At 54.5% G+C, this 26,426-nt stretch overlaps 2 protein-coding genes across 6 annotated transcripts; both read right to left on the reverse strand.

Moving 5' to 3' along the window:
• Positions 1-1,422: 1,422 nt before the first annotated feature.
• CLEC10A (C-type lectin domain containing 10A) lies at positions 1,423-5,317 on the reverse strand. Of its 3 annotated transcripts, XM_086685771.1 has the most exons (12): positions 5,158-5,317; positions 4,869-4,971; positions 4,485-4,579; positions 4,125-4,219; positions 3,442-3,558; positions 3,069-3,164; positions 2,895-2,966; positions 2,735-2,806; positions 2,494-2,580; positions 2,252-2,403; positions 1,889-1,995; positions 1,423-1,761 (listed from the first exon to the last, which is right to left on the reverse strand). In XM_086685771.1, the coding sequence occupies exons 4-12, from the start codon at positions 4,189-4,191 to the stop codon at positions 1,608-1,610; spliced, it is 924 nt and encodes a 307-aa protein (XP_086541897.1). In that variant the 5' UTR covers positions 4,192-4,219; positions 4,485-4,579; positions 4,869-4,971; positions 5,158-5,317; the 3' UTR covers positions 1,423-1,607. The 3 variants fall into 3 exon arrangements, with proteins under 3 accessions (XP_086541897.1, XP_086541895.1, XP_086541894.1); XM_086685769.1 differs by lacking the exon at positions 4,485-4,579; XM_086685768.1 differs by lacking the exon at positions 4,485-4,579 and having other exon boundaries at positions 4,869-5,022; positions 5,158-5,315.
• Positions 5,318-14,592: 9,275 nt separating this feature from the next.
• ASGR2 (asialoglycoprotein receptor 2) lies at positions 14,593-25,936 on the reverse strand. 3 transcript variants are annotated; one of them, XM_086685772.1, is made up of 9 exons: positions 25,778-25,936; positions 25,292-25,490; positions 21,241-21,360; positions 21,039-21,134; positions 20,566-20,637; positions 20,312-20,398; positions 20,063-20,208; positions 15,747-15,853; positions 14,593-15,506 (listed from the first exon to the last, which is right to left on the reverse strand). In XM_086685772.1, exons 2-9 carry the CDS (start codon positions 25,413-25,415, stop codon positions 15,350-15,352), a joined length of 909 nt encoding a protein of 302 aa, XP_086541898.1. In that variant the 5' UTR covers positions 25,416-25,490; positions 25,778-25,936; the 3' UTR covers positions 14,593-15,349. The 3 variants fall into 3 exon arrangements, with proteins under 3 accessions (XP_086541898.1, XP_086541899.1, XP_086541900.1); XM_086685773.1 differs by having other exon boundaries at positions 25,292-25,571; positions 25,778-25,932; XM_086685774.1 differs by lacking the exons at positions 25,292-25,490; positions 25,778-25,936 and adding an exon at positions 22,764-22,934.
• Positions 25,937-26,426: the final 490 nt, after the last annotated feature.

Raw genomic sequence — 26,426 nt, forward strand, 5'->3', positions numbered from 1 at the left:
CTCTCAAAAATAAACAAGTTTTAACAATTAAAAAAGAAAGTTTGCTGAAAATCAGGCAATATGAAATACATATGGCTTCACGAAACAATATACTGTGAAATTCTAGGATCGGCGAAACCAATCAATAGAGAAAAAAAGCAGATCATAAATATTAGCACCCGGAGATAAAGGAAGCAGGGCGTAAGGAAACTTTGGGCTGACGGACATGCTCTGCACCTGGATTGCGTGGACGTTACTGAGGTATTTACATGTTTCAGAAGTCATCTCTACTCCTTAAGTGGGTGTGTTATATCGTGTGAGGATTATATCTCGATAAGGTTGATTTTTAAGGTTTAACACAAAAACTTACGTCAGCAAAGCTGTGGAGAAAGAGGGCCATCGTGCCCTGTTGGTGGGAATGTGGATCGGTGCAGGCCACCGTGGAAAATAGGATGACGGTTGCCCCCAAAAATTCAAAATAGAATGACCACGTGATCCGTCAGTGTCACCTCTGGGCATATACCCAAAGGAAATGAAAACAGAGTACGAAAGAGATATCCGCACCCCCATATTCACCGCAGCGTTCGTCACAATAACCAAGATATGGACACAGCCTGCATGTTCGTCAACGGATGAACGGATAGAGATGTGGTGTAGATAATATAACGGAACCGTGTTCAGCCGTGAGAAGGAAGGGAAGCCTACCGTTTGCAACAATAGGGATAGACCCTGGGGGCGTTCCGCCAAAGTGAAATGAACCAGAGAAAAGGCGAATACCGCATGGTACCGTTTATATGTGGAATCAAAAAACAAAAAGAAAAGATCAAATTCATAGAAACAGAGAGTAGGCTGGTGGGGCTGGGGAGTGAGGTGGTTGGTAAGGAGAGGTTGGTTAAACGGTACAAAGTCGTAGCTACGATGGGGCGCCTGGGTGGCGCAGTCGGTTAAGCGTCCGACTTCAGCCAGGTCACGATCTCGCGGTCCGTGAGTTCGAGCCCCGCGTTGGGCTCTGGGCTGATGGCTCAGAGCCTGGAGCCTGTTTCTGATTCTGTGTCTCCCTCTCTCTCTGCCCCTCCCCCGCTCATGCTCTGTCTCTCTCTGTCCCAAAAATAAATTAAAAAACGTTGAAAAAAAATTAAAAAAAAAAAAACAAACAAAGTCGTAGTTACGGGATGACTAAGGTCTGAGGATCTCACGGTCGCTAGTCGTGAACACTATCGTATAATTGGGATTTACTGAGAGAGTAGGATTCGCGTGTTCTCGCGCGCGCGCACACACACACACACACACGCGATGGATCCACGAGGTGATTAACCACACGGGGGACCCTTTCACAGTGTATACGAACATCAAATCGCAATGATGCACACCTCAAACACCTTGCAGTTTGGTGGGTCGATTATACTTCAGTAAAGCTGAAATTAAAACAAACAAACAAACACCTGAAGGAAGTCTAGATGGTCTTTTGAACACCAAGGAGGGTAACATTCAAAATGGTGGCAGTGACCCAAACTCCCAGGGCTCAGTCCTGTCCCATGGGGTCCTATCAGGGGTCTCAGGGGAAGGCCCCCTCCCACTCCCTGCAGCTTGGTGGCCGGGTGGCCCGCGGGCAGCGCCCGGCCACCGCGCTAGCCGGCCACGCCCAGGCGGGCCTCGCACACCCAGCGGTAGGGTCTCTGGCAGACATCATCGTTCCAGCCGTCCGGGTGGAAGTGGGCACAGTCCTCGCCCCCGCCCAGCCCGTGCCCATGCCAGTCGTCCGGCTGGCCCGGCCTCCAGTTCCTGCGGAGAGAGGACAATGGCCAGAGGGCCCAGAACCCAGGCTCGGGGACAAGGGACTGAGGGTCAGACCCCGGAGGGGCAGGAGCTGAAGGGGGCAGAGGGTCACAGAAAGCCAGGCCACACTCACTTGAAGTTGGTCGCATAGTCCGTCCCATCCACCCATTTCCAGACTCCTTCGGCATCACTGAGGCCCATCCAGACGTGTAAGGAGCCTATATGTTCCTGCACAAAGTTCTGGGGCGACAGAAGGGCAAGGGTGACTTCTCTCCAGCCCAGCCTACTCCCTGGGCTCACAGTTCTGAACCTGACGTGTCCATTCAGCCCGTTGGGGGACACTGGGGGCGGTTGCCCCGATGCCCCCGGCCAATGAAACTTCTGGGAGTGGCTCAGCGGGTGACAGAGCTCAACCAAGCCCCCTCGGGGATTCCGACGGCCCGGCCGAGGTTGAGAACCGCTGCCCTCAAGGGGACCCCGGCACTGAGGCGCTCACCTGCTCCTCCCTGGAGTTGACGACCACCAGGTGCGCGTTCTCCAGCCGGCAGTGCTTCTCGGCCTCCGGCCAGGTCTTCCCGGAGCGCGAGAACCAGTAGCAGCTGCCCTCGAACTCCAGCCAGTTGACTGGGCAGCAGGTACTTTGAGAGCCTGAGGGGTGGGGAGGTTCTGAGATGCCACCCAGGGGTGGGGGTGGGGGGACGAGCAGGAAATGGGGCGCAGCACCCCCACGCCCCTCACCGTTGCTCTTGAGAGCGGCCACCTGGCAGGTCAGGGTCCTCAGGTCCTCGGCCAGCTGCTGGACTCGAGCGAGGGTATCGGAATGATCTGGGACACACACACAGGTGGGCAGCGGGGGCAGCGCCTGGGGGGGCTCAGCGAGCCCCCGGAAGCCAGGCGTCCCCGCGCGGGCCAGCCTAGGGACCTCTGCGCCCTGTCCCGCCTGCGCGCCACGCCCCGGTGACGGGGACAGGGCCCCCACCTGCTCGCAGCTGCCGCTGGTCCTTCTCCAGCTTGCTCTCCAGGGCGAACACCTTGTCGTTCAGGCTGCGGGCTGCAGGGCAGGGGGTCAGCACCGAGGCCGCTCCCCCCACCCCCACCCCCACCCCCACCCCTCCCCCCGGGGGGCCGCGGCTTCTCACCTGCTTGCAGCTCCCGCTTGTGATTTTCCACCTCCGCTTTCAGAGACGTCGTCGTTTCTTGCAAACTGCCGCCTGGAGGACACGTGGGGGGGGGGGGGGGGACTCGGTGCTCGGGACCCCCTCCCCCACCCCCGCCCCCGCCCCCATGGAGCCCCTTCCGTGTGCCAGGCTCACCCTGGGCGTTCAGGGCCTGGAGCTCGGCCACAGTGCTTGAGGTGAAGTTGCTGAAAGTGGCTCCCAGGGTCACCAGGTCCCTCTGACACTTGGAATCTGATGGGGAGGGGACAAAGCATGCTGGGATTTATCAGGCCCTCTGTGAGCGGGCAGCCAGCAGGCTCACCGCGCGCATTGTCCTGCGGTCTCCTCACATGACCCAACCCAGAGGGACGGGCCCTATCCTTATCCGGTGTCCCGGTCTGGAGGGGTTAGGCCACTGGGCTACTCAGCCAACCGCACCAAGTGACAGAGCCAGCGGCCACCCTACCCGCCACCACCCCACCCCCACCCCCGTGAGCTCTCTCCTCCCTGCCCACGCCGCTCCCCTCACTCTGGGATCCGATCACACAGATGCCAACCAGCAGGAGGAGGCTGATGCCCAGTGAGAACAGGAAGGGCCGGGGGCCAGAGCAGAGCCCCTGCAGGTGGTGGAGAGGCGGAGGCGGCCCTGCGAGGGGAGAGGGCGTCAGGGCGGGACAGGGAGGAGGAGAGGGCCCAGGGACCAGTCAGGGATGAGGGCTGTCGCGGGTAATGCTGGGAGGCCGAGGCAGGACATGTGGGGCGGGGTGCGCCCAGGCCTCTGACCCCTCAGGGACCAGCCCAAGCCCTCAGTCACCTGGGCCCCTCGCGCCTCCGTGGGGACGCACGGACACAAGGACCCACAGATGGAGGGGGACGGTGATGGGCAAGACGGTATCAGAGTTGGGGGAGGGGCAGAAGGACCCAGAGAGAGCTGGAGCCCCGCCAGGCTCACAGGTGGGTTTCCTTCTGAACCCAAATACTCTTCCCTCGATGCTAACCCTCACGGCCTCCTCCAGAGCAGAGGGATCCGGGCCCCCTGTGGCCCTCTCTGTCCCTGTCTTCACACTGGGGTCCCCAGAGGCTGGGACCGGACCCCCTCGGGATGGGGGCCCCCCTGCAGCCCACACACGGTAAGGGTGCAGGTATGACAGCAGAAACCCTCTACCCCTGAAGACTGTATTGAAGGAGGGAACATTTCCCCATCCCTCTTACCGTTTCTAGACCCCTGGCTTTGCTTCTCTGTCTCCGAATGCTGGAACTTTTCATACTGCATAGACATGTTTGGACCAACGCTGGGGCTACCGGGGCTGAAAGGGAAGCAGGGCCAGGGGGCCAGGTTGAGGCAGGAGCTGGGGCGAAGCGGGGAGGCTGGGACTCGGTGGGAGCCCAGGTCAGGCCCAGAGTCCAAGGAAGAGGTGAACTCAGGTTGAGGGCGCGCCCAGGGTCGGAGAGAGGCTTGGGCCTGGTTCTGGGTTTGTGGGCGAGGTTGGACGTGGGGTCGGGACTGGGGGTCGGGCGGGGTTGCGTTGAGCTGGGGATGGAAGGAGGTAAAGTAGGAGCTAAATGCAGTACTGGCCGGGACCGGGGCCAATGCCGGGCTGGCACCGAGGGGCACGTCCTGCCGGCTGGGGTCGGGGATGTGGCTGAGCCTACGCCTGGTGCTGAAGCTGGAAACAGAGTCGGGGTCAACTTTGGGAAGGGGCTGGTGTTAAGATTCCAGTTGATTCTGAGGTCCAAGCTGGGGCTGGGGTTAAGGGGAAGCTGGGGTTAGTACCGCGGTTAGGGCCGCGGTGGGGTGGGGGCTGGAACGGGGCTGAGTCTGCCTGAGACTCGGCCCCCCCATACTTCAAGCCCAACCCAGGGAAGGGAATAGAGTGTAAAACCTCCCCTCGGCCACTGAATCCCCAAGCTGTCCCTTACCATTTCTTGGTCTCCCCTAAGTGCCAGGCTGGTTACCTGCGTCTGGAACTCCTTGCGCAGCAATGCCCAGGGTTGGAAAACACGAAATCCTGGAGATCCCGAGTGGGGGTCACCTACGCGACCAGAGTCCTGCCGGTGTCTGTGTGCCAAAGCCCAGGAGGCTCTAAGCTGGGATCTCCTGTTTCCCCGACTGGAGTGGGGAAGGGATCGGAAGGCTTGCGCGAGGAAGGGGCTGGATACGGGGCAGGTCCGCTCTCCTCCTCCTCTGGGGTGTATCTACTCCCTGTCCCCTCCTCTTAAGCCCCCCTGACTTCCTCATTTTTACCATTCGGGAGAGGGGAGCCAGACCAGAAGGTCCAGAGGCCAGTGTGGCGGTTCTCCTTGCCCACGCCCCCTTTCGCTTCCTTCATCTAAAGTTCCCAGAACCCGTCCCCATCCGTGCGCAGCTGGGTCCAGAGGAGCGCATCTCTGGTCTTGCTCAATCTCACCAAGTCCTGGCACATGAGCTTCCCCTGGGGCGCCCCACCCCCCCCCTCCCCCGGGAGGGAAGAAGACACGGCAGAGTGGGGTTTCCTGACTGCAAAGGGAGGAAGGAGGCAGGAAAGGGAAATTTTACCGAGCATCGAATCTGTAACAGGGGATTGTGCCAGAGGCGTGCCAGACGTTAACCGTTCCGATCCCACAAGAATCTTGGGGAGGAGCTTTGGATGGCGGACTGAGGCTCAGAGCCGGGCCGTGGGCTTCCCAAGTTCATGGGTGTGCTGAGTGCAAGGGGCCAGAATTCTAGACCACCCTGGCCTGGCCATCTTCAAGAAAGGGAACTGGATTGAATCCCATCACCTGTAAATCTCATTGCCACACACGGTGTGAATTCACACTCACAGTCTTTTCTTTTTCTTTTCTTTCTCTTTATTTGCTTAATGTTTATTTATTTTGAGAGAGAGAGAGCGCGAGCAAGTGGGGGAGGGGCAGAGAGACAGGGAGACACAGAATCCGAAGCAGGCTCCGGGCTCCGAGCAGTCGGCACAGAGCCCTACTCCCGGCTTGAACTCACAGACCGTGAGATCGTGACCTGAGCCGAAGTCAGACACTTAATCGACTGAGCCACCCAGGCGCCCCAAGATAGGGTCAATTTTTATTAAGGCCATCAAGAGTAGGGTGTCAAGAAAGGCCTTACTGGGAAGGTGATATATGAGCAATGGTCTCCAGGAGGTGAGGGAGCAAGTTATGAGGAGCCCCAGGAGGAACAGGGCTCCAAACGGAAGGCACAGCAGGTGCAAAGGGTGGAAGAATGTCTAGGGTGTACAAGGGTTCTCCATTCGCCAGACTTTTTATGGAGACCTGAGCTAGAGAGGAGTAGATGAGTCACAGAGGGAGAAGGGAGGCCGCCAATTCATCAGGGCACTTAGGCTATTGTTAAGCGTTTGTTTTCACTCCAAGTTGGAGGGGCAGACTTTGGAGGGGTCGGAGCAGAGGAGGGAATGACCCGACTTGTATGTGAACTCGCACGTGTGACACCTGTGTTGTGAATCCCACGAAACGAGTCAAGGGCGGAAACGGCGCGCTGTGCTCGGAGGCGGTGAGAAGGGTTCTGATCCTGGATAGGCTGCGAAGGTAGAGTTAACAGGATTCTGCTGATAAATTTCGTGTGGGTTTCACACACACACACACACACACACACACACACACACACACACAAAAGTAGTTCTCCTTCCAGGCCCCAAAATAAAGTACACTTAGAGCATTTCCCATAAATTGCTGAGTCCTGAGGAAAAACCGCTTTATCCCTGACTTTTGCAAAGCCGACGCCTAAAGATATGTGATGACCTTTGGCAACTGCGTTCATCGTGTGGGAACAGTGCTGTGTTGTCATCATGAGCAGGTTAGAAGCTTGTTAACACTGATGACGGTGCAGCTTTCCTCCCAATCCCTCCCGAGGTTCTGTTCTGTGAGCCCGTCCTCCCAAAGGCCGATCCCTTCCTGACTTCTTCGCAAGTTGCCCTCTTTTCTTTCCTAAATGCTTCTGCCTCTGAGGCCTTTGGAGGCTTCTGCCTTCTTGAGCATCATAGCTTCCATCTTCCACCGCTTTCTCCCTGCTGCCTCTCCCAGCACCTCAGCTGGCCAGGATTTCTTTATTTTTTTTTAACGTTTATTTATTTTTGAGACACAGAGAGACAGAGCATGAACGGGGGAGGGGCAGAGAGACGGGGAGACACAGAATCGGAAGCAGGCTCCAGGCTCTGAGCCATCATCAGCCCAGAGCCCGACGCGGGGCTCGAACTCATGGACCGCGAGATCGTGACCTGAGCTGAAGTCGGACGCTTAACCTACTGAGCCACTCAGGCGCCCCATCCAAAGACATAAACTTTTAAAAAAGAGAGGAGAGAGAGAGAGAGAGAAAGACTGGAACTTAGAAGAAAAATGGGTCTTGAGGGTTTTCGCACACCACGTCCTTCTGTTTAACGGCCCGTTAAATGACTCCCCTGGTGATGCCTTTTTGAGCTGCGGATCCTTCAACTGGATTAACGATGCTGAAGTGAACAGGCTCGTAATGCCTGTTGGTGCTAAGAAGCGAAGACTGCTTCTTGGCTAGATTTCTAGAAGCAAAACGGGCAGAAACGTCGTTATCAGTCCACCTTCTCCCTACCGTGTAGAGGGATATTCATTTATCCACACCTTCACCTACAAACCTGTCAGTTCTCGCCAATGTGATGTTCAAATGTTCAAGAAACAAATACCTTCTCTGTTGTTTCAGCGATGGCTTAACTGACTACTGGCTTGGGAGAAACAAAGTTTTGTCTTGCTGAGGTTCAGAAACTGTCAGAAGCTCTTGTATTTACTTAAAGTTTTTTTTTTTTTTAATGTTTATTTTTGAGAGAGAGACAGAGACAGAGTACGAGCAGGGGGTGGCAGAGAGAGAGGGAGACAAAGAATCCGAAGCGGGTTCCAGGCTCTGAGCTGTCAGCACAGAGCTTGACGCGGGGCTCGAACTCACGGACCGTGAGTTCATGACCTGAGCCGAAGGCGGCCGCTTAACCGACTGAGCCACCCAGGCGCCCCCACAGTTTTTTAACCATAAAACCTTATATATACTTAGGCTTTTATTCTTCTATGTGAACGGTAACGTTATTTTATCCTACCCCCTCCCCCCCGCCCCCACAGTGTTGGCACTCAGGTCAAACCACAATATGTGTTTCTGAAATTGGCCTAATGGGCATTTATAGACCGCCCCACTCAACAGTGGCAGAAGACGCATCGTTCAAGTGCACGTGGGACTGCCCCCAAGACAGACCGTGTCGCACGACAAACTTTATAACACATGTAAGCAAATTGAAATTTTACATCTGTCCTCGATAATAATGGAATTAAGCCAGAAAACAATTAGATGGAAAACCAAAAAAGATAATTATAAAAATCTCCCAACCCCCAAAATTATGCAACACATTTCTCAATAATCCATGGGTCAAAGAGAAAGTCTCAAGAAAAATTAGAAACGATTTTAAACTGAACTGCAATGAAAATGCAACAGATCAGGGGTGCCTGGGTGGCTCAGTGGTTAAGCGTCCAGCTTTGGCTCAGGTCATGATCTCAAGGTTCGTGGGTTCGAGCCCCGCGTCGGGCTCTGTGCCGACAGCTCAGAGCCTAGAGCCTGTTTCGGATTCTGTGTCTCCCTCTCTCTCTCTCTCCCCTTCCCCTGCTCATGTTCTGTCTCTCTCTCTCTCTCTCTCTCTCTCTCAAAAATAAATAAGCATTAAAAAAAATTTTAACAAACAAACAAAAAAACTAGCAGCAAATGAGATAGAAAGGAATTTCCTCAACCTGTAAAAGGGCATCTACACCAAGACCTCATTTCGTTGTTATCAGATAGACTCTCCTGGATTTATCCTTCCTTTACATTCAGCTCTAAGACCAGTCTTAACTCCAGGCCACGAAAGCCCAGCCCAGCCCAGAGCGAAGCCTCACGCAGCCCGACTCGGGACCCGCAGGCGCGGGGCTCCAGCAGACATTGCCGAGGCTTTGCTCGGATCCCTTCCGGATCCCTTCCCTCTCATTCTTCATGGCCGGCACCTGTGTCTCTTGGTCAGAAGCCTGCCCTCAAGCTGCCCGAACACAGTTTCGGAACCCACGGCGGGATGTACCTTGGGATTCCCATTCTTGCCAACCCCAGGCAGAACCCAAACCAATGGCCGTTGGGTGCAAGACTATTAGTGCTCCGGGTCCCTTGTTCCTGACTGGGGAAAGCTGTGCCGGGACAGGACCCGTTGTTGGGACTGTGCTCAAGATCACCTAGTCACACTTCCTAACGAGTCACTTTCCAAAGAATCTCAGTGTCTGGTACACCCTTGCATAACTTCCTCCCCCTCCTCCTCCTGCACCCCCATCCCCCTATCTGTTTTCCTGGGAACACTTTCTCATAAATCACTTTCATAAAGATCCGTATCACAGGACCTGCCACTGGAGAATCTAAGACAGGAGTCATGGGCTGTTCTGTTCCTCCTTCCCCTTTCTTTCCTCTTCTCCTCACTGAGCGTCAAGGATTGGGCGAAGGAGGGAGGAATTGAAGGAAGAGGCCCGCGATCTGGTGCCGTTGTGGCTGGTGGTCAGGACGCTCTTCACAGCAGGCCTCCAACACTGGCCTTCCATGGGATCTGTTGGTGGTGCCTCTGAGACTCTTATGGGACCCTCTGCACCACAGGAGCCCCTCCCGAGGACGACGAATTCTCTGGCTACCCTCTGATGGCCACCATCAGCTCTTGCCCCAATGGCCACCATTGGCTCTTGCCCCAGTGGCCACCATTGGCTCTTGCCCAATAGCCACCATCAGCTCTTGCCCCAGTGACCAACTACCCTAGATTCCAGCCATACATGCACGGTCTCCTTCAGCCTCACCCTGCCACAAAGTGCTCTTGGTCAGGGTCCTTCCTGGATGGCTCAGGCCTGGCATCCCTGGGGTCCACCAGGCTCACATTTTCCATGACATTCTCACCCTGACAGATGACCAAGTGCGGCAGGACCCACTGATGCACAGGGCAGCTTTAGCCCCGGTTCTCTGCCTTCAGACGTCTCCTGTCAAGGACAAGTCTCTTTCTCCACGAGTGCCCTCAAAAATCCTGAAGACACATCCACGGCCGCCCCTAAAGTTCTTCTTGCCCCTGTCAAATAGCAGTCCACGGCTGTCCCCACAGCGTCTGTGGCTTACCTACCATCTGGCCCGGTAGTGACATGCCTGTCGTCCCCCCTTCGCAGACACCCCCGTCTCTACTGTGGTTCCCTTTGGACTCCAGCATCTGGCCAGTGGGTTGCAGGGAAGCATCCCATTCCTCCATATGGAGAAAAAAAAAAGACTTGAATCTCTTGCCACATCTAAGAATGCCCTTGAAATGAACTCCTCAACTCCCTTGTCCCCTCTTACAGAGGCAGGGAGGGATGGTGGTGGACTATTTTGGCACCTCTTGGTAAATCCTGCCTGCGTGCATCCAGCTCCCCTGGTTTTTAAAGGCACGGCCATTATCCGCAATCGTTCTCGGCTTTGGGAATCCAGCCAAACTTCTATAAAAACAGGAAAAGTGTCGTTTAATCTCTCTCATGTGGCCCTGTCACTCTTCTCACTTCCTGAGTCGGGCTTTGCCAAGATTTGATTGATCACATGAGAGTTTTTGTAAACAGATTTTTGCTAAGAGGGTAGAAAGACAGACTACAGGCTTGGAGAAAATACTCGCAGACCACATACCAAACAGAAGACGAGTGTCTAGAATATGGAAGGATCTTCCAAGCCCCACTCGGGGGAGGGATGACTAAGGTAGGCTTTAACGTTTCACACCGCCGTGCTCATGTATCGCTTTGCCCTCAGAAGGTGCTCAGATAGACTGGGCTGAAAGAAATTATTCAATACCCCCCAAATACCGTCCAAGCTCTTCAAGTAAATTCACTCAACTATAATTACACACGGATATGTATACTGTATATGCAAAAAAGAATTCTTGGGGCATCTGGGTGGCTCAGTCGGTTAAGGGTCCAACCCTTTGATTTTGGCTGAGGTCATGATGTCTTTCTTGGTTGTGAGTTCGAGCCCCACATCGGGCTTCATGCTGAGTGTGGAGCCTGCTTGGGATCCTCTCTCCCTCAAAAAAACTTTTCTTTAATGTTGATTTATTTTGAGAGCGAGTGAGAGAGAAAACTCAAGTGGGGGAAGGGCAGAGAGAGAGGGGGAGAGAGTGCCAGGCAGGTTCTGCACAGTCAGCATGGAGCCCAACACGGTGCTCGATCCCACCAACCTTCAGATAATGACCTGTACCGAAATCAAGAGTTGGACAGACTGAGCCATTAAATTGTTTTAATTAAAAAAAAATTTTTTTTAAGTTTATTTTGAAAGAGAGAGAGAGGGGCGCCTGGGTGGCGCAGTCGGTTAAGCGTCCGACTTCAGCCAGGTCACGATCTCGCGGTCCGTGAGTTCGAGCCCCGCGTCGGGCTCTGGGCTGATGGCTCGGAGCCTGGAGCCTGTTTCCGATGCTGTGTCTCCCTCTCTCTCTGCCCCTCCCCCGTTCATGCTCTGTCTCTCTCTGTCCCAAAAATAAATAAATGTTGAAAAAAAATTAAAAAAAAAAAAAGAAAGAGAGAGAGAGAGAGAGCTCGAGCAGGGGAGGGTCAGAGAGAGAGATGGAGAGAGAAAGAATCCCAAGCAGGCTCCCTGCTATCAGCGCAGAGCCCCACGTGGGGCTCGAACCCACAAATCACGAAATCGTGACCCAAGCCAAAATCCAGAGTCGGGCACTTAGCTGACTGAGCTACCCAGGCGCCCCCTGCAAAAAAAAAAAAAAAAAAAAAAAAAAAAAAAAAAAAAAAAAATTTTAAAGCATTCTCAAGATCCAACAGTAGAATAAACCAATTAGAAAATGGGCAAAAAACACAGAGACGTTTCTCCAAAGAGGACATGCACATAGAAAACAAGCACAGGAGATGTGCGATGTACCACTGGCCATCAGCGAAATGCAGAGTAAAAGCACAGTGATATACGGGGCGCCTGGGGGGCTCAGTCAGTTCAGCGTCCAACTTCAGCTCGGTCACGAGCTCGCAGTTCGTGAGTTCGAGCCCCACGTCGGGCACAGAAATTACTTTAAAAAATAAAATCCAGGGGTGCCTGGGTGGCGCAGTGGGTTAAGCGTCCGACTTCAGCCAGGTCACGATCTCGCGGTCCGTGAGTTCGAGCCCCACGTCGGGCTCTGGGCTGATGGCTCGGAGCCTGGAGCCTGTTTCCGATTCTGTGTCTCCCTCTCTCTCTCTGCCCCTCCCCCGTTCATGTCTGTCTCTCTGTGTCCCAAAAATAAATAAACGTTGAAAAAAAATTTTAAAAAAATAAATAAATAAAATCCAAGAGTAAGTATTTAAAAGCATGTCTCCTTTTGGCATGGATTAAGGTCTTCCTTTGATAGATTGCTGTGACAAAATTATTTCTAAAAGCACAGTGGAAGCTACTTTCATTTTTACGTATTATTATTATAGGAAGCAGTTGGCTCCCACTGTTTTGTTCATCTCTCAGAAAGACAGTTTTACTTTATCAAATGTTCTGCTCACAACCGTGCACTCCACTCAGATTTCCTCTCCCCTCCAGTGAGTCCTTCCAACAACACAAGAGAACAGAAAATTATGCTTAGTGGAATTTTCTTTTTATTCTTCTCTTACGTTTTTTTTTCACCTTCCCTTTGATACAAAGGTACCTTTGATGCAACTGATGAGCCAAGGTTGATACTTTTTTTTTTTTTTTTAAAGAAATCTCAATGGACTCAGGAGCGCCTGGGTGGCTCGGTCGGTTGAGCATTTAGTTCTTGGTTTCGGCCTGGGTCATGATCCCAGGGTCATGGGATCGATCTCCTTGTCAGGCTCTGTGCTAGCATGGAGCTTGCTTAAGATTCTCTCTCTCTCTCGCCCAGAAAACTCGCCGGATGAGCAGGACAGCAGGACGTCCCAAGGCGACTGCACTGCCCCAGATCCAGTGACACCGAGGCCCCCAGCCTGGCGGGCGGGCAGGCGGCCCCGGGAGGCACAGAGCAGACTGACAAGGAGCCTCCGGCGCCCTGAGCTCCAGGACCCCACCAGTCCCCTTACGAGGGCCCCCAGTGGCCCCAGCAACGTCTTCCCAGGATCGGAGACTTTTGTAAGTTGTGCAAACAGAAGTTATTCTCACTACAATCAGTGAGGGTGACCAGTGTCTCTCTCCCCTGCCACTTCCCCCCTTTCACACTGTCCTCTGTGCCAGGGGGCTGGGGACGCCTGGGTGGTTCAGGCAAAGCATCCGACTCTTGATTTCCGGTCAGGTCACGATCCCAGGGTGGTGGGATCGAGCCACACATGAGACTCCACAGTGAGTGCGGAACCTGCCTGGGATTCTCTCTCTCACTGCCCCTTCCCTGCCGGCTCTCTCTCTCTCTCTCTCTCTCTCTCTTTCTGTCTTTCTCTCTCTCAAAATAAATAAATAAACATTGGAAAAAAATAATTAGGCTGGAAATACATTTGACTTGAGTGGGACGGCCACGGGCACGTGGTTTGCAGTCACATCGTGGATCTGTGTGGCTTTCAGGGGTCCTTCAGCCACGGGCTGTGCAGACGCACCAGGGGGAGACACTGAGGTGGGATGCGAAATGTGCCCTGAAGCTCTTGACATCAGTGATAAAGAGTAAACCACAACAACCTGTCTGTCCCTTCTCCTTGTGGAAAGACACCTTGCCACGTCTTTGCCACGCGTATGAGTACACAGTGAGTACTCAGGGGGGAAAAAAGTGTAGGGAAAATGAATTTTATTTTTTTTAATAGTTTTTATTTTCATTTGTTTGTAAAAGCTTATTTATTTATTTTGAGAGAGAGTGGGGCTCGATCTCACACATCGTGAGATCATGACCTGAGCCGAAGTCGGACACTTAACCGACGGAGCCACCCAGGCGCCCCTAGGAAAATGAATTTTAGAGGTAAGTTGGGAATTTTATTACAAATATCGTATCCTTTTTCAGGATTTTGTGGTGTTTATGGTAGCTTTCAGCTTTTTAGAGTTGTGGGGAGGAGGGTTCTAACAAGTAAATATTCATAATGTTCCTTTTTTTAAGTTTTATTTATTTTGATAGAAACAGAATGAGAGAGCGTGTGTGAGCAGGGGAGGGGCAGAGAGAGAGGGAGAGAGAATCCCAAGCAGGCTCCACGCTGTCAGCACAGAGCCCGATTTGGGGCTCGATCTCACAAACCTTGAGATCACGGCCTGAGCCGATCTCAAGAGTCAGATGCTTAACCGACCGGGCCACCCAGGCGCCCCTCATGATGTTATTTTTTTAAGGAAGGCTCCTCAAAACTGTGTATGCTTCAGGCCCCATAAATCTTGGGTTCACCCACGTGGCTCTAGGAAATCCCAGACACTGGTTATGTGACCTGTCCCCGCGTGCAGAAAATTATATCCGGGCTCTTTCCAGTCAAGGATGATTTCGTAACAGGTTCAAAGAACACGAAGAAAATTTTTAAGCGAGATAATTATTAACTTCAGAAGAAACAGCAGTTGTGCAAGAAAGGAACTGTAACCAGATCACGAGGCGTGGCTCAGCAGGTACCCGGATGGACGCAGGCGTAACTGGTGCAGATCCCGAATTGGGATTTAAATGAAAATTGTTCAGACGCCTGGGTGGCTCAGTTGGTGAAGCATCGGACCTTTTTGTGTTTTTTTTAACTTACATCCAAGTGTGTGTGTGTGTGAGAGAGAGAGAGAGGGAGAGAGAGAGAGAAACACTTTTTACTAAGACCATATATTATTTTAGTAGAAATGAAACAAGAGCCAATTGTTTAAAGGCCCTCTTAATATCGCCTTCAGGATGATCTTGGAAGGGTGAAGTTCAGGCACTGTGGAAGCGGCCAGTGACACCCTGTGCTGGGGAAATGTCTAGATCTGTTACGGTCCAGAGAGGAGCGGTCACAGTGGACACAGGACACAGAGGCTTCCCGACCTGCCTCCCCTTAGAGAGTATTTTCCACGGGCCCCCAGGCAGCTGGGCCACAGCTCCCGGGCTGGCGGGGGGGGGGGGGGGGGGGGGGCTGTTGTTCCCCAAAACCTCTTCTGCAGGAGACCCCCCCTACTGCCAAGGATTTGGGGGGTGGAGGGCGCCGTTTCCAGGGGCTGCGTCCCGCTGAGCGGCTCTGCTCCAAGCCCCCCTCCCCTCCCTGACCCATGTCCCTTGGGATGGGGTCCCCAGGAGCAGCTGGCTCGGACTGAACCTGTCTCTTCCGGACCCCCCACCCCTTCTTTGCTCCCCACCTCTTCCCAGCTCCCAACGACCAGTCCACACAGTTTCAAGTCATTTCTTCGTCCCCTATTGAGCGGCCTGAGAATGATAATCATGACGGTGACTTGCTGAAGGAGGCGGGACCTCAGCATCTCCAGGGCGGTGATGCCCCCCCCCAACCTGTTCCGCCCCTCCCCAGGCCTCTATTTTTCCTTTCTTCAAAATCCTCCGGTGAGCTGGGGGGCGGGGCAGGGGGCGGGGCTTCTAACCCGTGATGTTCTGCCTCATCTCGCACACCCAGCGCTGCACCTGCTGGCAGAAATTGTCATTCCAGCGGCCATTGGAGCGGACTTCCGCGCAGTCTTCGCCTCCTCCCACCTCGTGGCCCTGCCAGTCGTCTGGCTGAGTGGCGGCCCAGTTCCTAGGAAGGCAGGCTAGAGCTCAGGCTTTGACCCCTACCTACCCCTGCAGCCCTCACCCCCCCCCCCCAGCCCCCAGCTCAGGAAAAGCACATCCCGAGGAGGGGGCCAGGGAGCGCACGCTGCAGCCTTGGAGGTTGGGAACCTGGGAGGGGGAGGCCTGGGGACTCTGGTCCCCGAGGGAAGGGTGGGAGTGGCTGGCCCCAGGCCAAACGAAGGAGGACGAGGGGGGAGCCACTTACTTGTAGCCATGATTATAGTCCGTGCCATCCACCCACTTCCACGAGCCATCGCTGTCCGTGAGACCTATCCAGGCATCAAAGGGGTTTATGTGCTGTGAAATGAACTTCTGGAAAACAGGTGGTGTGACAAGTAAGGGAGATGATTCATTTCCAGAAGTACCAACTAAAAAGCTGGGCTATCTGGTTAACAGGAGTTTCCGGCCTATTGGAAATCTGCACGGACCTCCCCACTCCCACAGTGGGGTCCCAAACCCTTAGACACCTCACTTCCTCGCTCTCCCACCCTCCCGTCAGCCTCCGTTTGGCGGGATTCTTTTTCAAAGGCTTTGCAATGAGCACGCGCCACCGAACTGACGTCTCTGCGTCGCCCCAGGGAACGTCCACTCGTTCTAATCAGACTACGTTGTGCCTCCCGTGGGCGGGCCCGGGCCACGTCGGCGTAAGGCTGTACCCTCTGTAGCACGCAGCCAATGAGGAAGCAGGGGAGGGACTTCAGCTAGGAGATAAATCGTCTGCTGTCACCGCTCGGAGTGCGCCTGTCCATCAGACGCCCGCTCTTGTAGGAACGTTGATCAGAGCCTCGCTTCACTGCGCTCGGAGTCTCCGCGTCCCCGCTTAGATTGGGGCAGCGGGCTTGTGTCTCACAAGCGGGGAGGAAGGTCCTAGTCCCTGGGACCTCCATTCAGCCATAGCTGTGACTCCTTGAGTCTTCTGCAGCTCGATCTGAAGCACCAGCTCCCAGCACAACTATTCATGTCTTTCCTTCTGTAACTGGAGTTATTATTTGGTGGACGTTGGCTGGGCTAAATGTTGTGCTAAGTGCTTTACGAAGATTCTCTTATCTGATCCTTACAAAGTCTCTAAATTGGGCGTCCTGGTGATTCACACTTCACATAAACGAGGTTAAGGAACTTGAGGTAGCTGCAGAGCCCAGGAAGTCCAGTGCCCAGGGGTGGGGAGGTGGGGGGGGGGGAGGATGGGGGGGTGGGACCTCCGCCCCCTGACCTAACGCCCATTTCATTCCCAGCTCACAGCTGCTACTCCGACTCAAGCCCTTTCCTTGTCTCCCACCCGTGACCTCTGACTCTTGGGATTCTGATTCTGGCCCCTGCCCCTGCTGCCCCCATGGACCCCAACACCCATTCAGGATCTCAGTTTCAGGGGAACCCAGGTGGCTCAGTTGGCTAAGTATCCAACTTCGGCTCAGGTCATGATCGCACAGTCTGTGGGTTCGAGCCCCTTGTCAGTCTCTGTGCTGACAGCTCGGAGCCCGGAGCCTGCTTCGGATTCTGTGTCTCCCTCTCTCCCTGCTCCTCCCCTGCTCGCGCTTTGTCTCTGTCTCTCTCTCTCTCTCAAAAATAAACATTTTTCAAAAACTTTTTAAAAGCAAAGAAGAGATGAATGATGTAAAATACCAGAGAAAATATCCAAGAAGAAAAATAATACGACGCTACGTAAAGGGAAGAAACCCAAGAGGAAGATTTGAGCTCTGCAAGAAAGCCCAGGAGCCCCTCAGAAAGCCGGGCGTCGAGTATAAACTATAGGCTTGAGGACGGGACCGCAAGGCAGAGGGAAAGAGAGAAAAACAAGAAGCAAAGGGCACAAGGTGGTGGCTGGGGACGGCACATCACAGAGGTATATTTGCATGACCAGTTCCAGAAAAAGAAAGAGCCCACGCAAGGAAAAAAAAAAATGTAATGTTCATGTATTTAAATGTATGTTTAAAAAGTTAGAAAACCCAACTTGACGGATTAAGAGGACTCTCCTGACCTCGGAGCAAAACCCCCAAGGAGAAGAATCAACAACGAGATATGCCTGGATGAGGCTGGTGAGATTCAAGACAGCAAGGACTCCAACCACTCGGGGCAAAACACTTCCAGAATCTCGGGGAGACTAGAAGGAGGAGGCATTAGCAGCTTCAAAGTTGCTAAGAGACTAGATCTTAATCGCCGTCAACACAAAAAAGAAATGATGATTTTGTGACACGCTAAAGGTGTTAGCAAGGAGCAATCACATTGCAATGTGTAAATGTATCAAGCCCACACACTGTAGGCTTCAAACTTACACAATGTTACATGTCAATGATATCTCAATTAAAAAGAAAAAAAAAATGAGGCAGGGGCGCCTGGCTGGCTCAGCCAGTAGAGCATTGAATTCTTGATCTCAGGGTCATGAGTTTGAGCCCCACATTGGACATGGAGCTACTTAAAAACGAACCCCCCAAAAAAACCCAAAAAAAAAAAAAAAAAAAAAACGGGGCGCCTGGGTGGCTCAGTCGGTTGGGCGGCCGACTTCGGCTCAGGTCATGATCTCACGGTCCGTGGGTTCTAGCCCCGCGTCGGGCTCTGTGCTGACAGCTCAGAGCCTGGAGCCTGTTTCAGATTCTGTGTCTCCCTCTCTCTGACCCTCCCCCGTTCATGCTCTGTCTCTCTCTCTGTCTCAAAAATAAATAAATGTTAAAAAAAAAAAAAAAAAACAAGGCACGTAGATAAGAATAAGTGGGCTGGTTTCCTCACCTTTCATATGGGAAGTTATACGAACTCGCTGATTTTTTTAAGCCAATAAATTTCAGCCCATCATTTACATATTTTTAAATGCAATTTAGCAATTAGAAGTCATCATTAGTATAATTAAAAATAAGCCAAGTCTAGGGGCACCCGGGGGGGTTCAGTCGGGTAAGCATCTGACTTCCGCTAGGTCATGATCTCACAGTCTGTGAGTTCGAGCCCCGCGTCGGGCTCTGTGCTGACAGCTCAGAGCCCGGAGCCTGCTTCGGATTCTGTGTCTCCCTCTCTCTCTGTCCCTCCCCTGCTCGCACTCTGACTCTCTCTCCGTCAAAAAAATAAATAAACATTAAAAGAAAGTTTAACAGAGTTTTGGGGTGTGAGACCAAGGTCACTATTTTTTAAACTCCTCCCATGTAAAGGCTGGCATTATACATCCGAGGCTGAGAATCACCAATTTAAAACAGAGACTCCAAAAGCATGGACAGAGGCAGGTGAAGCAAATGCAAGGAAGAAGAAAGGAAGGACCATCTACTTTTATCCGCATGCAAGGCCTGAAAGCAGACCCTGAGGGTCACGCCGTCACAAGGGCAGTCAGCCAGGGCCACCGCAAAGCTGGGGCCATCACGAACTTACTGTGGGTCAGAGCACAGAGCACAGAGATCTCAGGTTGACCCACGTGAAACGGGCATTTTTTTTTTCAAGTCAAAAGTGCTTGCACTTGGGCAGTTTCAACCTGATCGGCAAAGCGAAATATGTTTGTAATTATTCTACCGTATAAATACATATATATGCTGATAAATTTGATATATTAGTATATATAAATTTGATACATTGGCATATTGATATAATATGTTGATATCTTTATATATGTTGATATATAAACATACATATTTGACATATTGATCAATGTCTATATGTTTGATATAGTGATATCTTTAAATATGTTGATATGTAAATATATATATTTGATATATTGATCAATGTCTATACGTTTGATATATTGGCATATTGATATCTTTATATATGTTCGTATCTAAATATATATATTTGTTATGTTGATCAATGTCTATACGTTTGCTATATTGGCATATTGATATCTTTATATATGTTCATATATAAATATATGTATTTGATATATTGATAAGTATATATTCAATATACATACTCAGTAAATATATTCTGGCAATATGTCGAGTTGAAAACACTGGCTAAGGAGGTGAGCGAATCTGAATTCTGGCTCTGTCCTGCATTACGGGCAAGTCACTTGACCTCCCCCTTTTTCTTAGTCCCCTCATCTCTCCCTCCCTCAAAGGGGGGTCCGAGCGCCCGCCCCATAGGGTCGTGAGGATTACAGGTGAACGCATGAAAACTCCTCGCACGCAGCAAAGACGCAATGACCGATCCCAGTCGTATCCTCCTTTTCAGAAAATCGCCCCCCCCCCCCCCTTCTAATGGCTTGGTCCTCCCCTGGGAACACGTGTTCGCGGCTGTGGCTGGTGGCAGCGGTGGGCAGGGGAGACCTGAAGCGCTTTGGAGGGACCCAGGAACCCTGCCCACTCTGTCCCTTTCAGCCCATGACCGACCCCACCCCAAGTCCAGCAAGAAGGGCCCCGGCGTCCACACTGTGCCGTCGGAGCACCTGTGCCCGAGCTCCTGGCGCTAACGTCCCACCTCTTAGAATCAGTGGTCGCTTCGCCATGAACTTCCCGGCGCTCGGCCACACCTCTGCGTCTGGACGCTTCCTTTGGTTAGAAAATAATACTAAAGCAGCCTGCCCAGCCCCCCGGGCATACCCTGGGCCGCGCTCACCTGCTCCTCCCTGGAGTTGACGACCACCAGGTGCGCGTTCTCCAGCCGGCAGTGCTTCTCGGCCTCCGGCCAGGTCTTCCCGGAGCGCGAGAACCAGTAGCAGCTGCCCTCGAACTCCAGCCAGTTGACCGGGCAGCATTCTGTGCCTGAGGGGCCGGGGTGGGGGGGGGGGGGGCGCGGGGAGATGAGCCCCGGCAGGAGGGCACAGGCGCCCTGGGACCGGGGACCCCGTGCCCGGGCCCTACCTACCGTTGCTCCGGAAGAAGGCCATCTGACAAGTCAGGATGCGCAGGTCCACGGGGAAGTGCTTCAGATGAAGGAGCAGGGTGGCGTGATCTAGGGCACCGGGCGACGGACACGGTGGGCATCGCGTGGCGGGCAGTGCCGGCGCCAGCCCGCCGGGACCCCACGCGGGAGTTCGCGCGCTCACGCATTCACGCTGCGCGCGCACCCACACGACGCACGCTCGCACGCGCGCACACCCCCCGGGGAGGGTCTCTGACCTGCTTCCAGGTCCTTCTGCTGTTTCTCCAGCTTGGCCTCCAGAGAGGTCAGCAGGTCACTGGCATTGCCCCCTGAAAAGGCGGACGGTTCAAGCATCCCCCCCCCCCTCCCTGCCCCACCTCCACCCTGCATCCCGGCCCCTGGCCTCCCCGCCTCCACCCCGTCCCCACAGCGGCTTTCTAAGCCTAAGCAGGGTCCCCACGTTCCCAAAACAGACCCCCCACTTCATTAGCAGGGCCTGCCGGCATGACCCCTCACCACTTAGCCCCCGCCTCGCAGGGTCTTCCTCACCTGCTGGCCTCGCAGCTTCTGTTCCCTCCACCCGGCACTAACCCCCACCCTCTGCACCTGCCTGATCATCCTTCCGGGTCCCTCCGCCCAGGGATCCCGTCCCTGGAAGCCTGGGGGCCCCCTACCCCCAGCACCCCAAACACACCCCCCTCCTGCTCCCCCCGGGGAGGCGCCCCCTCACCATGCGAGCTGAGAGCGCCCATCTCCGTGAAGACGCCGGAGGAAAAGTGGCTGAAGTTCTCTTTCAGGATCCGCAGCTCCTCTTGAAGCTGGGCTCCTTGTCGGGGGCGGGGGACAGAAGGGACAGGGCAAAGTGGAGCGGGCTGTGTCCCGAAGGACAGCCCCTCCCCGCCCCGGCCCCGCCCGGCCCCTGCGACCCTCACTCTGGGACCCGATGACGCAGACGGCCACCAGCAGCAGGACGTTGAGGCCCAGGATGAGCAGACTGAGGCGGAGCCTGGAGCATAGACGCTGCAGCAGCCACGGCGGGCGAGGAAGGGGCCCTGGCGGAGAAGGGGCGTCAGAGGGAAGCGCCTGGGGCGCAGGAGGCCTACAGAGCGCACCGTGGGAGCGCCGGGGGAGCGGAGCCCCGGTGGGGTGGCCGGGAGGAGAGTGGGTGGGGGTAGCCGGGGAGGGAATCACCGGGCTTTGACCCCAGGGCTCAGGCCCTGCACACACCGCATCCGCACGCTCACCCCACGTGCACACGTGCCGCCGCAGGTGCACGGGGCGCGCGGAGGCCCGGCTCCGGGTTCTTGCAACGCGCGCCTGGGCGGCTCGGACGCGTCCCGCACCGGAAGAAGCCCCCCCCCCCCTTCAGTCCAGGCCATTCCACCGCAGACCGCGCCCTCCCAGCCCCTTGTCCGTTTCCGGCTGCACTCGACCCCCCCCCCCCACCCCAGTCCCTCCCTCCGCGGTGAACTCCCCCCTGTAGCCTCAGTCACCTCACAGAAACTCGGACCCCCTCACACGGGCACACCACACGTTTCTCAGTTCACCCTCGCACTCCCTCCCTGACTGCTGCCCGCTCGCTGCTGCCCCCAGCGCAGCCCGATCCCCGTCTGGCCCTCGCCACCCTCGCTCTGGGACCCGATCGCGCGGCCGGGCGCCGGCAGCGGGACGTGCAGGCCCAGGATGAGCACGCACTCTCATGAGCACACATTCTCGCACACTCTGTCACAAACACAACCCAGCTTCACAGGCACTGAGCTGGCTTCGCCCCGCCCAGCGTCCCCTGGCCTGGGGCAGCGCTGTCCTCCGGGCCGAAGCGCCCGCTCAGGCACCTTCACCTGCAACAACACGTCTTTGCCTCACACCCCACTTTCCTCTGTCCCCACCGCCATGACACTTTGACACCCCTGCACCCTGGAGGGGTTGGGGGGGAGGTCAGCCAGAGGCCCGGAGGCTTCCTCCCCAGTCTCCCTCCTGCCACCATCCCGAAGTGGACACTCCCTGTGAGTGACCAGCCAGAACTCCTGAGATCCTGACTCCAGTGACTGTCACCTCCTCCCCTTCCCACTCGGGACTCCATCCTGAGCAGGGAGGCCACGTCTCCACATTCCACTGCGAACACAGCCTCCCCTGTGCCCGACACCCTCCCCCTCACGCCCTCCTGATGCCCGGGGCGTCTCTCCATCCAGAAGCTGTCCCTGACCGCAGTCTTCCCCAGCCAGGTAGGTTCCCGGGGCTGAGTCCGACCGCTCTCTCCAACCCCGTCCGCTGCTCAGGCCCCCCTCCTGCTTCCCAGCCTGACCTAGGACCCATAGACCCCAATCCTGGGCAAGGGCGGCAACCCGTCCCCCCCCCCCCTCTCAAATCAGACCGCCCGCGGCCGACACGGACAAGTCTTGGTGCCTCAACGTTCTCGTGCCCGCTTCTGTGAGGGACCCCAAATCACCAGACTCACAGAAGTCTAAGATGACGGTTGCCGGGGTACAAGGAAATGGGGAGTCGCTGTTCGACGGGTACAAAGCTGCGCTTATGCAAGACGAGTAAGATCCGGGCATCTGCCGTACAGCTCCGTGCCCGCAGCTAACAGCACGCTGTCGTGCCCCGAGCCACTTGCTAAGAGGGTAGGACTCGGATTCAGGGTTCTTACCACATAAGAAACATGGAGGTCAGAAGACGAGCCACCTGACTGGATGGTTCTGAGAACACAATGAGGTCAAATATAAAAGGTGCTGCCCAGGCAAATTTCAAGGTAAAAGCCAAGGTCTGCCAGGGGCGCCTGGGTGGTTCAGTCGGTTAAGCATCCGACTTCAGCTCTGGTGGGGATCTCACAGTTGGTGAGTTCGAGCCCCGCGTCTGTATCTGTGCTGACAGCTCGGAGCCTGGAGCCCGCTTCGGATTCTGTGCCTCCCTCTCTCTCTACCGCTCCCTTGCTTGCACTCTGTTTCTCTCTCTCAAAAATAAATAAACATTAAAAAAAAAAAAAAAAGCAAGGGCCTGCCAGACGTGGAAAAACAGAGGCTACATTCACCCACCCCGCCAGAAACAACCAAGATATAAATCAGCCACCTCTCTCAAGACACTTGAACCTCAGGCAACAAAGGGCAAGGGTCCGGGGAGACGGGGAAAATGATATGGGCCCCAGTGGTCACCTGTCTGCTTCTAGGAGAGAGTTTTCAGGCCTTGGGCAGGGAGGGGAAATCCCAGCAGGGCCCAGCAGACTCTCCGAGCTGAAGAAGCGAGAGTTTGGGGAGACCACAAGGGCAGAGTTCAGACGGGAGAGAGATGCCCAGAGAATTCTGGTCTGCAGAGGGCTGCACACTGATCAACACGTGCATGTCAGGAAAACTACCCAAGGCCAGGCAAGAAAAAACCAACCTGGAAGGACAAAGGAACCCTGTGTGGCACTCATACAGGACCGGGAATGGTACCTTGGGAGGGCTCCAGACCCGCCTGACAAATCATAAAAGTGGGGACGCCTGGCTGTCTCAGCTGGAAGAGCACGTGACTCTTGGTCTGAGTCATGAGTTCAAGCCCTGAGTTGGGTGTAGAGATTACTAAAAAAAAAAATTAAATAAACTTAAAAAAATAAGGTAACAAATTTTCTTTTAAAAAATTCATAAAAGCAAAACCCAAAAGGATCAGATCGACTCCAAGTTGCTTAACTGCACCCCAGAACGAAGCTCAAGAATATTCAGAGGAATATAACTATATCCAGCACACAACACAGTAAAGTTCACAATGTCTAGCCTGCACTCAAAGATTACCAGACATACAAAGAGGCAGGAAAACACAAGTCATGTAGAGGAGGTTCACAAATCTATCAACACCAAGCCAGAGGCACCTGTGTGGCTCAGTCAGTCACTCACATGTGACTCTTGATTTTGGTTCAGGTCATGATCTCATGGTTCATGGGTTCAAGCCCCATATTGGGCTCTGCACTGACAGCTAGGAGCCTGCTTGGGATTCTCTCTCTCTCTCCCTCTCTCTCTCTCTCTCTCTCTCTCTCTCTCTCTCTGCCCCTCCCTCGTTCAGGGGGTCTCTCTATCTCTCTCAAAGTAAATAAATAAACCTAAAAAAAAAAATCCAGAATGGATGCAGACATTAGAATTAGCAGACAAGGGCATTAAAACAGATATTGTAAGGGGCGCCTGGGTGGCTCAGTCAGTTAGGCCTCCGACTTCAGCTCAGGTCATGATCTCGCGGTCCATGAGTTCGAGCCCCACGTCAGGCTCTGTGCTGACAGCTCAGAGCCTGGAGCCTGTTTCGGATTCTGTGTCTCCCTCTCTCTCTGACCCTCCCCCATTCATGCTGTCTCTCCCTGTCTCAAAAATAAATAAACGTTTGGGGCGCCTGGGTGGCGCAGTCGGTTGAGCGTCCGACTTCAGCCAGGTCACGATCTCGCGGTCCGTGAGTTCGAGCCCCGCGTCGGGCTCTGGGCTGATGGCTCAGAGCCTGGAGCCTGTTTCAGATTCTGTGTCTCCCTCTGTCTCTGCCCCTCCCCCATTCATGCTCTGTCTCTCTCTGTCCCAAAAATAAATAAATGTTGAAAAAAAATTTTTTTAAATAAATAAACGTTAAAAAAAAAACAGATATTGTAAAAATATTCTAGATGCTTAAAAATGTAACTACAGGGGCACCTGGGGGCTCAGTCAATTAAGCATCTGACTTCGGCTCAGGTCATGATCTCACAGTTTGTGGGTTCGAGCCCGGCGTCGGGCTCGGTGCTGACAGCTCGAAGCCTGGAGCCCGCTTCGGATTATGTGTCTCCCTCTCTCTCTGCCCCTCCCCCACTAGTACTCTGTCTCTTTCTCTCTCAAAAATAAATAAATATTAAAAATTTTTTTAATAATAAAAAAATGTAAGTACACATCAAAGAAGATACTTAAAAAATCCCACCACTGTGAAAGGAACAGAGGCCTCGGGGAGACAGAGCAATCGGCAGCTGGGGGAGAGGGAGCAAAGCCCGGGAAGCTGGGCGCTCACCTGCGTGGAAAGGGTCTTCTCTCCTGGGGTTGTGCCCATGACGGCCCGGCCCCTCCCCTCCACCCGGCTGGTGGTCGTTTCCCTCGGAGTCCAGCTGCTGGATGTTTTGAAAGTCCTTGGCCATGCTGGGTGCAGGGCTGGAGCCTGGGAGGTTGAGGCTCCTCTGAGGGCTGGGGCTGAGTTCGGGCTGAAGCTTGAGCTAAGATGTGAATTCGGGCAGATGCTGATGGGGGGGTGGGTGGAGGACCCGAGCACATCGAGGCTACCGTCTGGGTTGGGTCTAAGGTTGGAGGGGAGTTTGGGGCTGAAATGCAGCTGGGTCTCGTCCCTTCTCAGGACACTGCTTGTGCCGGGACACAGCCAGGAGCCCTCCTTCCCTGCTTTCATGGGCCAAATCCCCCTCCTCCACCGGCCCCCACGGTCCCTGCGCTAGGGTCTCCTCCATACCAAACATCCCCAGTCCCACCTGCCCCTGACTTTGGTTACCTGTCAGGGGTATGGAGGGCTGACGCCCGGGTCCCTCAGGCAGCCCGGCCCCAGGGCGAGGAGGGGCTAGACCCCGGAAAAGTGGGCCAGGTGGTACCAGGAGGGCTGGCCCAGGCGAGGGCCCCGAGTCCGTGTGTCTGAGTGTCCAAGTGGTTCTAACCTGGCCTCTCCTGTCCCCGGGACTTTGGACAGTAAATAGAAGTGGAAACAGGGTTGGAACTCAGGCAAAGTGTCGTGGGGGCGGGGAACACGACTGTCTCTATTCTTCCCAGAGAAAGGGGTCTCCTGGCCTGCCCCCCTCACCCCCGCACGCTGGTCACGTCGTGCCTCGCTGCACCGTTCGGGAGGGGTGCGGGCCAGGAGGGGGCTGGGGCTCAGTTCACTGTTTCCCCTCTGCCCCTCCCCCCTTCCATGCCCTGCCCCTGAATTTCCCAGAATTGTTGGTGTCTCCAAATATGCCCGGGCCCGGATCAGAGGCGCCAGTTCCCTGTTCTTGCCCAACGTGCGGGCTCAGCACCAGGCCCCCCAGCTCTGGGCTGACTCACCTCACTCTCCTGGGAATAAAGCCCCTCAGGACCAGCTTCGCCCTCCTGTGCTGAATGGGTCCCAAGGCGGCCCCCCAGGGCTGGCACTTCTGTGGCCCCCACCT

Source organism: Puma concolor, chromosome E1 (genome assembly GCF_028749965.1).
Source record: "Puma concolor isolate L17-30 chromosome E1, mPumCon1.1.hap2, whole genome shotgun sequence".
Taxonomy (NCBI): domain Eukaryota; kingdom Metazoa; phylum Chordata; class Mammalia; order Carnivora; family Felidae; genus Puma; species Puma concolor.